At 43.6% G+C, this 10,767-nt stretch overlaps 1 protein-coding gene across 3 annotated transcripts; it reads left to right on the forward strand.

The window, feature by feature from the left end:
- The first annotated feature begins 288 nt into the window (after positions 1 to 288).
- mdc1 (mediator of DNA damage checkpoint 1) lies at positions 289 to 10,252 on the forward strand. Of its 3 annotated transcripts, none has more exons than XM_079343367.1 (13): positions 289 to 395; positions 721 to 871; positions 1,026 to 1,190; positions 1,336 to 1,935; positions 2,035 to 2,113; positions 2,211 to 3,448; positions 3,727 to 3,789; positions 3,924 to 6,928; positions 7,840 to 7,977; positions 8,097 to 8,279; positions 8,427 to 8,552; positions 9,126 to 9,236; positions 9,347 to 10,252. In XM_079343367.1, the coding sequence occupies exons 3-13, from the start codon at positions 1,055 to 1,057 to the stop codon at positions 9,542 to 9,544; spliced, it is 5,877 nt and encodes a 1,958-aa protein (XP_079199493.1). In that variant the 5' UTR covers positions 289 to 395; positions 721 to 871; positions 1,026 to 1,054; the 3' UTR covers positions 9,545 to 10,252. The 3 variants fall into 3 exon arrangements, with proteins under 3 accessions (XP_079199493.1, XP_079199494.1, XP_079199495.1); XM_079343368.1 differs by having other exon boundaries at positions 2,211 to 3,361; XM_079343369.1 differs by lacking the exons at positions 8,097 to 8,279; positions 8,427 to 8,552; positions 9,126 to 9,236; positions 9,347 to 10,252 and adding an exon at positions 7,556 to 7,682 and having other exon boundaries at positions 7,840 to 7,928.
- The last annotated feature ends 515 nt before the right edge of the window (positions 10,253 to 10,767 follow it).

Consider the following 10,767-nt stretch of genomic DNA (forward strand, 5'->3'; position numbering starts at 1 on the left):
TATAATTGATCTCTCTACCTGACAAAATACTACATAAAAGAGGCAACGAAAAGACAAGTCATCAGCACGTTGCAGTTTTAGGCTACTTTTTGTTTATTACAGACGAGTCAACAAGAGGGCAACATGATAGAACAGATGACAGCATGCTTGTCTGCGTGGTCGTTCAGCGCGAAAATGAATGTATGAACAATGACGCCAAATGAATTTTGGCCCAATCACAGGCATGTTCTCTAAGCAGGTGGGTTGAATGTCCAATTGTGAACAGATTTAGATTGAGTGATGGATGCGTTGGCCAATCGCTCGAGTGATTGAAACGCCTCCTTGTGGGCGTGATCTGCTCTTTGCAGGATGTTACATTTGTGTTTACTTTCACGGAGCAAGGTAACCTATTGAAGGTAGGAGAAAGAATACAAACCTATATAGTTTATGCAACAGTTGAAACATACTGCTGCAATGTAGAAAACTTAAAAAATGAGCTTACTTGAACTATTGTGATGAACGTTTGGCTGACAGTAAATCCTATCTTGCAATCGCGTGAACTTCCTTCAAAGATTTCAAGTTAATTTATATAATTACTATAAAAGGGGAACATAATAACAGTTCAAAAGATGAGAGAACAGAAATATCACAACGTGTAACTACGTATTTTAAGAGCTGCGACGTTGACGTATTGACGTCACAAATGAAATGTTAACGTTTTTAGTTTTTTTTTCTGTGTAGTTTTGTTTTGATTTTTGACCGGAAGTGGGATTGTTCCTGAAGTGACGCTGATGTGATAGACACGTTTAGTAGCAAGTTGTGATAGCTTTGCTCCACATAAACAGGATCATCGATACAACATTTGAGCAGGGAAGCAGGAATACAACAAAAAGTATGTCCAAAGATGTCGTCATTAATCTGTTCAGACAAACGTTGACCGAGTAGACAGTTGAATATCTTACATAAAGTTGACCTCAACGCAGTTTAAGTTTGCTTGCATGAATAACAGGTTAATATTTCAGCTGCATGCCTGTGTTTTTGTGAAGGAGCCGTGCTGTCTTATCCTGAGTGAAGAATGGACGCTACACAGATGATCAGTGACTCAATCTTGGAGTCAGAGGATGAAGAAAGTGAAGAAGAGAATGAAAACAAGAGGGGCCAGCCGTTGGCTAAGCTCTGCATCTTAAAGAATAAACATATTTCTGAGACGGGTAAGTGGTTTGAAGCTGCTGTCATTACGTATTTGATTACATTTATGTTTTCATTGTATCGACTGTCGACCTATCTGGCATGAAAAGGTGTTTTCGATTTACTTTTTCTTTTTTTTTTTAACAATAGGCGTTCTCTGTCTTCCAGAGTTACCCCTCTTTTTAGGAGACAATGTCCTGGGCCGTGACCCCAACTCCTGCAACCTCCTGTTGCAAGCATCCTCAGTGTCCAAGCAGCATGCTACCATCTGCATCTCAGCCTACAGGAGAAAAGGTTGTGATCGTGGAGTTGACATTGAGGCTTTGGTTTGGGACCAAGGAAGCATGAATGGGACCCGCAAAGGCCGCTTAAAGCTGACTCCTAACGTACGATATGCCCTCAGTGAAAAGGACAGTCTGGTAGTGGCAGACATCCCATGTCAGTTTGTGAGCTGTGCGGTAGATGAAATCTCTTCTCGAGGGGATGCAAAGACTCCTTTAAGCAAAAATAATGGGGTAACGGCTGACATGCCAGCTGTCTCGGGAGAAATGGAAATTGATGAAAACAGAAGCAGCAAGAGTTTTGCAAATGGAGGTCCAACGTCCCGGCTGTCATTACCTGAGGACAAAAGGACTACTCCAGTCAGACACAGTTGCTTAACCTTTGAGCAAACTCCAACTCAGCCACAGGCAAGCCTTGTCCCACAATCTGACTCAGACTCGGATGGAGAAAAAGGGGAAGGAGGAGAGAGAAGGCGCAAGGCTCTCGGTATGTAAATTCAATTATTCTTTATTATTAATGCCTGGTGAAACAGCCCGGCTTCTGCATCTGATGTCTCTATAAGTTCATCTTTCTTGCCTTTTTTAGCATCCAATACAGACTCCTATAAATCCAGTCCCACCTGTTCAACATTCCTAAGTCCTACAAACAAAGTAGTCCCCGAAAGGTATACAGGAATACATCTTTTCAAAACGTAGAATGGACAAACCTGTGTAAGTCAAACTTAACAGTCAAACATCCCCATTTTCTTGCTTGTTTTACAGTGAGGATGAAAGTCCCATCACACCGTCCTCCTCGTCTCAAAATAGACGTGCCAGTTTCAGCAAGGAGGAGGCTTACGTGGTTGTGGGGCGACAGCAGCAAAAGGAAAAAGAGAGCCTTGGGGTCGTGGATGACAGAGAAGAGGATGGAGGAGAAGAAGAAAGAGCAGCGCTAGCAGGGGAAAAGTCTGAGGAGAGCAGACAACATGTGAAACAGGACGGCGATGTCAGTCTCACTCGACAGGATGTGTTGCCTGTATCTAGTACTACGGCTCTCACTGATGACATCCCTGTTTTTAACATGGACAGCGATACAGATGTGGAGGGAGGGGAGGAAGAGGGAACATCTGCGGGTCCTGTGAGCTTGAGTACAAATCAAAAAGCTGATCAGCCTGCAGACACAGCCCAATTTCACGTGGACAGTGATACAGATGTTGAAGAGGATAATGATGCCTTAGATAACGTTTCCAAATCTGTTCTTCCCTCTGCTGACGCCAAACATCCACATTTCATTTCAGTTACTCAGCCAGAGGGCTTGACTATGGACAGTGACACTGATGTCGATGATGATGATGCTGTGTCAGATGCTGCTACAGAAGCAAAACCTGTGTCATTTGAGAGCACACACACGGCTGACTCTGCTCCCTCAACACAGCCAAAAGATTTCCACCTAGACAGTGACACAGACGTTGAGGAGGAAGAAGAAAAGGAATGTGGAACAAATACTGTTGGATCAAAAACGGATGAAACTCCCACTGAACTGGATATCAAGCCAAGTGAGCCTGAATCAGCTGCTCCTCACACTGTGCATGTTTACAGTGACACAGATGATGAAGCTGCAGCTGTCAGTGAGCCCTCAGCGCTGTCTGTTGTCACCGAGTCAATCACTACTGCAGATAAAGGAGCTGATTTGAGTATTCTGTCAGACAGTGACACAGATTTGGAGGACGAGTCTCTGGTCCCACCTGTTGCTTTCACGTCACTGTCACTTTCTCCTGCCACCAAGTCAGCTGATCCTCAGCCAGACTCGGCCGCAGATGCAGATCGAAACACGTCCAGCGCGCCCCCTGCAGGAGAGGGGGGCGATCATGTTGACCTTGGTCTGGGCAGTGATGCCAATGTGGAAGACAAGGAAGGGATTTTTGAAAATGAAGGTGAGGACCAGATCCCAAGCCTGTGCAGAGAAAATACACCTGGGTTGCTGGTTAATCCACTGTGCTCGACTCCGTTACAGATGTCAGGTAAATGACTCCATTAAGTCAGGACAAGTTGGATTAAAGTATGTATGAGCTAAAAGTTACTTGTTAAAATGTTGATTAATCCACTGATGATTTGTTAATGCCAGAAATTTTGTTTTTCAAAAATCATGCTAGTATCCCTGATTCATAGGTATTGTGTTCAAAGAGTGTGTTTCATTTAACCCCAAAGATAGAGTTTTCTATCATCAACTATATATTACAAAGAATAACATAAAAAGAAATTTATAAAGCATTTTTAATTGTGTTATTTTTACTTCTAGAAGGACAAGTGGAAGATATGGACACCCAGGCCTTCCTGAGTCCTTCTAAAGGTCCATTTAGAAGTGAGTGAATTACTTGATTACTGTCTTGTTGCACATATCTTGGTTTCTATTTTTAAGACGGTGAATATATTGGAGATGAAATAATAGTTTTAACACCACAGGCTTGTCTCTATATTTTCATTTTTGTCTCCCAGGTGCAGTAGCCCACGCCGAAACCCTGCCTTTCTTGTCAGACAGCAACGAGGATGAAGATTATGTTGTGGCAGAAACACAGTCCTTTGTACTTCAGACCAGAGAGGGTCAAGGCAACACTCTAGGGGACTCCACCCAAGCTTTTGACCTTGAGTCTGCTGGTGAAGAAAAAGGCAAACCTTCCATTGGAGCAGGGTCTTTCCAGAGTCACCTGCAGGCCCAGGCTTTAGCTATGGAGAGCACCCAAGCGTTTCTGCCTCTTGAAGGTGGGGTGACTTTGGAAGAAACCCAAGCATATGCAGCCAACTCAAATACAGAGAGAAACTCTTTGGAGAATGATACACAGGCTTATGCAAAGGATGAAAATGCTGGCGGTTTGGACCTGGAAGCAACACAGGCTTATATTTCAGAGCCCTCCTGTGATTCAGAGGATGAAGCAGACCGGAATGAGATGAACGGCACTGCTTCTGCTGAGACGCAGCCTTTAGACTTTCCCACTTCGTCCACTCTTGCCATGGCTGAAACCCAACCAATGGCTGCCTTTGAGGAAGAGGAGAGTTTAGGTGAAGAAAACCTGGTTTCTGCTTTTGAAGAAAATCCCAAAGCGCTTAATGAAACAGTAACAGTAACTGAAACTCAGCCCATGTGCACAAGTGACAATGAGGAAAGTGATGATGAGGATTCAGTTATATGTTCGCGAAGAAGACAATCAAAACCGCTGCAGCTTGAAGACGAGCAGACCCAAACCCTCACAAACTCTGATTTCTCTGCTCTTGACACCCAGCCCATGGGTGCAGCTGAAGATGCAGAAAGTGATGAGGACTCAATTCCAGTTCAACGAAAAAGAAAGGCAAAGAGGCTGCATGTTCAGGATGAGGAGTCCCAAACACTCACAAACTCCGAGCTCTCAGCTGCTGAAACTCCGCCCATGGAGAAAGCTGAAGATGGAGAAAGTGATGAGGAGGACTCAGTTCCAGGTCCACGCAAAAGAAAAGCCAAACCTCTGCAAATTCAAGAAGAAGAGTCACAACCACTTACAAATCCTGAGGCCTCCACTGTTGAAACAGAGCTCCTGGAACCAAACACCGAACCGCAGCATCATAGAGGAAGAGGGGGACAATCTGATGCTGGAACCAGCAGCAACGCTGTTAGCGGAAAAAGAGGGACAAGGACAAGATTAAAAGAAGAAGAAGAGGATCAGGAAGAGTCTTCTGAACCGTCAAGGAGACAGTCAAGAGGGAAAAATGTCAAAGCTCAGCCAACTACAAGAGGAAGGAGAGGGAGACCGAACGAGAGTGAGGAAGAGGAGGAGGTAGAGCCGGCGAAGAGAACTAGAGGGAAGAAGTCCATGAGGCAACAACAGGAGGATGACAATGAGGAAGAGAGGCTTGAGATAGAAAGAAGGAAACAAGAACAGGAAAAAATAGCAAGGGAGAGACGAGAAAAAGAAGAACAAGAAAGATTGCAGTCTGAAAAGGCAGAAAGGTTGAGGCTCGAAGTGGAGAAAGCAGAGGCAGAGAGAAGGGAGAGAGAAAGACAAGTGCAACAGGAAAAACAGAGATTAGAGAGTGAAAAGGCAGAGCGAGAGAAAGAAAGGGCTGAAAGTGCCCAAAAGGACAAAAAAGAACAATTGGAGAGAGAAAGAAAGGAGCAGGCAGAAAAAGAGAGAATCAAGCTTGAACAGATGGAAAAAGAAGAACAAGAACGATTAGAGAGAGAGAACAAAGAGAAAATAGAAAAAGAAAGAAAGGAACAGGCAGAAAAAGAAAGATTGGAGACAGCAAAGAGGGATGTGGAAGATAGATTGGCGAGGGAAAGGAATGAACGAGAAGTGGAGAGAGAAAAACAAGAAGAAGAAGCCAAAGAAAAACAAATTAATGAGCAAGAAGAAAACATGACAGAAGCACCTGCAAGAAGCCGGAGAGCAGCTCGAAGAACAATTGCTGTCGTTTCTACAACACAAGACTCAAATGATGTCCCAGCCAGAAGGACCAGATCTCGCTCCAACTCTTCCAATTCTGTCAGTTCAGAGAGGTCCGCTTCGAGTGTGAACGCCCCGGTGAGCAGGGGGAGAGGCCGAGGAAGAGGAGCAACGAGGACCAATGAGCCTCCTCCGGCAGCTCCTGCAAGAAGCAGCAATCGAAGGAAGACTGTGGCCGCAGGGCCAACACAACATGATGGTGGTGAGGTTTCTGCTCAGGGAGTCCTTTCCAGGTCTAACTCCACCAACTCCCTCAACTCAGAGATTTCCAGCTGCAGCTCGGCCTCTCGGAGCAGGGGAAGAGGAGCAAGGCAGAGAGGGAGAGGGAGAGGGAAACAAATAGAGGCGCGCTCTGTTTTTGGTGAGAGTTCAGCTCTTAAACCTACAGGCAGGGGCAGGAAGAGCAGGAAAGGAGATGAATCCACTAACGAGATTCCTGATGAGGATAATAAAGAGCAGAATGACTGTCAGACTACCACAAGGGGGCGACGGCAAGCCACTACAAATGTCAGTGAGCCTGCTGCTGCAGAAGTGGAAGGCCCCTCAATTCAGGAGAGTGCCACAGAAGGAGAATCTCCCCTGCTGAAAAGAAATGTTAGTAGCAGAGTCCATAAATTAGTAAATAAGTCTGTTGAGTCACCAGTTGGACCTGCACAAAGTGATGAAGAGGAAGCTAAAAGAAAAGGAAGAAAAAGAGAGTTGGAGGAAAACACAGCGGATCCCAGCAGTAGCTGCAAAACGTCGAAAGTGAAGGAGAAAGCCGACACAACGGAGGAAGCAAAAGGTGTAACTAATGATGAGATTCCAGTTCAAGCTAAAAGAAGAGGTCGAGCATCTAGCGTGCAGGCAAAAAGGAATGCTAAAGGTTCACCCGCTGAAATGGAGGTCACAGAAGAGAAGACAGAGGAGGAGACTGTTAAGAGGAAAGGCAGAGGTCGGCAATCAGCAATCCAGGACAAAAGGAAGGAGCAGCAGGATGAAAGTGGATCATCTGTTGACCAGGATGCACATGTGGAGGCTTTAGAGGTGACTGGATTGCTTCACATTGAGTCTAAAAAAAAAAAGCAAACGGATGTGTATAATTCATGTTTGGCCAAGCTTTGACTCCAAGCTCTCCTTCAAAGGAGAGGCAAAAGGCCCTGGAGCATTTCTCTTAATGACTCAGTCTCTACAGTAATCTTAATGGATTGCGATCTCAACATCCATTGGCTGTCAAAGTCGCCTCTTACTGCATCTATAGTAGTCTGACCTGCTCTGCATCACTATTACTAACCAAATGAAATAAATGCCTGATTCACAAAAGGACCACACAGCTTTAAAACCTGTGCAAATAATTCTGTCAGATATTGTCAATTCAAAAAGCTGTATTGAAATAAATTCTGCAGTCAAATTGAATTGGCCACTTTTAATGAAGATAAGCATAATCGCAAAACCACACACACCAGGGCTAATAACCACACCTGAAGTGAAGAAATGACTATGTGCATAGTGTTGGTGGTAACTGTGCTGCAGTATTTATAAGGGTTGTCATGCTCAGACTTTACAGTTCTCCATTTTTTTTAGTTTCAGTTGCCCTTCCTGGCTCAATCCATGGAGCAAGATTTGTTTTAAATCAATATCACAATTTGGAAAAAGCGTCCCTTCCCCTTCCAGTTTATCACCTATAGGTGGACGGAATTGAGCTCCGCACCAGAGAGCGCTCCTCTATGCAGAGAAAGGAGGTTCATACAGCTTCTCGACACAATCTGTTGTAAAACAAGAACAAAGTGAACAGATCAGGGTAACTTAATGGTCTATTGGATGTATAGCATTGGCACTTTTAGCCACCATAATCCATTGGCCAGACTGTTTCTTTTTCAAAGTGCACTTCTTACATGTTGTACTGGTTTTCTTCTCCATTCACCTGTCATGTCTTCTTTTCCTCTCCCCTTGAACAGCCCCAGACTCCAAGAAGCAGTGTGTCCCGGAAGCGACAGGCTCCTGCAGACTTGTCCCCTGTTGCAAAGACCCCTCGCTCCTCCTCTGCTTCCCCGGCAGTTGGTGGTCGATCAAGATCTGCCAGCCAGACTTTTAAGGTATTTTTCATACCTTTTTAGACATGCAATCATCTGTCAGTAAAAAAAAAAGAGATTTCTGCCTGAAACCGAACAAAAACTGAAGTTAGATTTTTCTTGTGTGTCTGTCTTTCTCTCAGGTGCTGTTCACAGGTGTGGTGGATGAAGCAGGGGAGAGAGTGTTGGCACGTTTAGGAGGCAACATGGCTAAAGGTGTTGCAGACATGAACTGTTTGGTGACTGATAAGGTCCGCAGGACCGTAAAATTCCTGTGTGCAGTGGCTAAAGGAGTCCCCATTGTCACCACACACTGGCTTGAAAAGGTTAGTTGTTATATTATCAGTCAAATTCTCTCACATCCATTTCTCTTTTTGAGAAATGGATGTGTATACACTTACACTATAAGTCACAGACACAGATGTACTTAGATACTGTCTTGGTGACTGTTCTTGTTGTCTGCTGTGTTTCAGAGCGGTAAGGCTGGCAGCTTCCTGTCTCCTCATGCTTTTATTGTGAAGGATCCAGAGCAGGAGAAGAAGTTCAGTTTCTGTCTACAAGAGTCTCTGGGGATTGCAAGCAGTCAGCTCCTCTTACAGGTACTCATAAGTCATTCACTGCAAGATGCTTTATGCTTATATTCTTCCTCTGACTGAGAGGTTGTCCGAGTGCTATTGCGGTATTTCCCTGGGCAGATAGCACCAGGGTGGTAGTGGATAATATTGACCGTGACTAATAGTGAGTGAGTCATGGTGGGAATCCAGAAATGTTTGAGTTTGAATCATCTTCAGCCTATGAAAGATCAAGCATTATCTACGAGCATTGTTTTTAGTTTAGCCTCTTTGTAGTTCAAAATGGTCACATCTTGACAGGAACTCAGTGTTGATTGTTTACCATTACACTTTGCCTTGTGTGGGAAGTGATTTGACTTTTATGCTCTGATTATGCTTATAGGCACTTTGCATAGGGAAGCAGGCAGTTATGTTTCCATTCTGATTCCTACATCGCACTGTATCTCGTAAGGAATATTTAGATTCCACGTATTACGCTGATTCAAGCTACTATTGAGGAATTGTATCCCTCCGGAATACCAGATTCCTTTCTGTAGAAACATGTAACTCCAGAGATTTAGTTGTTAACATTTTCTATACTGCTTTTTTTCTTTCTGTTAGGGATATGAAATCCATGTAACAAAATCAGTGAAGCCAGAACCAGTCCATATGAAAGACATCATCTCCTGCAGTGGAGCTACTTTTCTTCCCAAGATGCCCTCTTCACACAAGGTACCATTTACACTTAAATACTTTCTCAATGAAGGCTTTCAGTCTACTACATTAGCAACTGTAATTATTGTTTTAAGGCTTATCCATCTCTCTTTTTTTGTCCCTTTCAGCCACAGACTTTAGTGATTTCCTGCGAGGAGGACTTGTCTCTCTGTGGCCCTGCTCTCGCTGCGTCCCTCCCAGTCGTAACGGCTGAGTTCATTCTCACAGGGATTCTGCAGCAGAAACTCGACCTACAGACCCACTCAATCTCTGCTCCTGTCAGCAATCTACCAGTTGCAGGAGGAAGGGGCAGGAAGAAGACTTAGCAGCCCCGGGGTATACTGTAATATCCACAAAATGTGACACCGTCCATATGTAGGAAATCTGACACAGTTTTCATGTCGTTGATTAGCTTAGTGTGACTGGTACAAAACTCAACAAGTGTATTTGCACACATACAGCAAAAATGATTGTTTATTCACGTGATGGATAGCATATTTTGAATGTAGTTATATTACAGTCTCAGTTATACTTTGAAACTAATTTTACATGTACTGTATCCTGTTTTAGAAAATGGTAAAAACTGAATTTAGGACACTTGCCAAAGAGTTTATAATTTGTATGTTTCCAACTCTGCTCTCTTTTGTACCAATCAGGCCATGTGCCTGTGAGGAAATGTAATTTTTAGTGTTGCAAAAGCTGAAAGCAATGATGCTGCTCTGATGCAGGATGGGAATGATTACTAATTATTCTTTGTACCTTTCCCCCTCATATCCAACGCTGGTGCTCCACCTCTTCTCGCACCACAATAACACGCAGAGTACAACTTAACACTGCAAAATTGCTGCTATTCTCTTTGTATGCTAAGTGCTCCAACTCTTATTAGCCAGTTTGGCAGGTTACCAGCTATGAAATGGGAGAAGTATAATCATGTTTGGGTGAAGGAATAGTGGAAGTGGTCAGGTCGGTTTTTTTAAAAACATCATCTATAATGATCAGTGGATGGAAATAAAGGTTGTCTCCTGCCATGATAAGAGTGTAGTGCCTTTTATGCCAAGGTAATCTTGAACCTGGATCTGGTTCATCCTTTGTCTCCATTACCCAAGTCCCATACTCCAATTAGGCTTCAGCCAATCTTATTACCTCCAGTGATGAGACATTATACAGGCACCTGAATGCTGATGCTTTTCCTACATCATGTTCCTGCCCTTGCACTACATTTTCCGACCGTTCATTTTATGCATGTTTCTTATCAGTACATTTTCCAGTCGATCTCTCCACTGACCCAGTGTGTACGTAACCCATGCTGCATCATTGGTGTTTTTAAAGACAGACCCATTAGCTAACAACAAAGTTTGATTTGAGAAACTTTTGAATAGCTAATATCTTAACGCCATGATTTATTTGTATCAGATCAAGTATTCTGTCTGTATTACCAATGAGAACATTAAAAATGTTTCCCTGTAATGTGTACTCACTTTTGAAGCAGTGTGCTTTATCCTTAAATCTGCAAGAATCGTATTTCTGTAAGTAAGTATAAAATAAAACG

Source organism: Symphodus melops (assembly GCF_947650265.1).
Source record: "Symphodus melops genome assembly, chromosome: 5".
Lineage (NCBI taxonomy): Eukaryota > Metazoa > Chordata > Actinopteri > Labriformes > Labridae > Symphodus > Symphodus melops.

Coding starts and splice junctions, on each gene's coding strand:
- mdc1 (XM_079343367.1), top strand. CDS start 1,055: ATGGACGCTACACAGATGATCAGTGACTCAATCTTGGAGTCAGAGGAT. Junction 2,114..2,210: donor AACAAAGTAGTCCCCGAAAG/GTATACAGGAAT, acceptor CTTGTTTTACAG/TGAGGATGAAAGTCCCATCA. Junction 8,553..9,125: donor GCAGTCAGCTCCTCTTACAG/GTACTCATAAGT, acceptor TCTTTCTGTTAG/GGATATGAAATCCATGTAAC.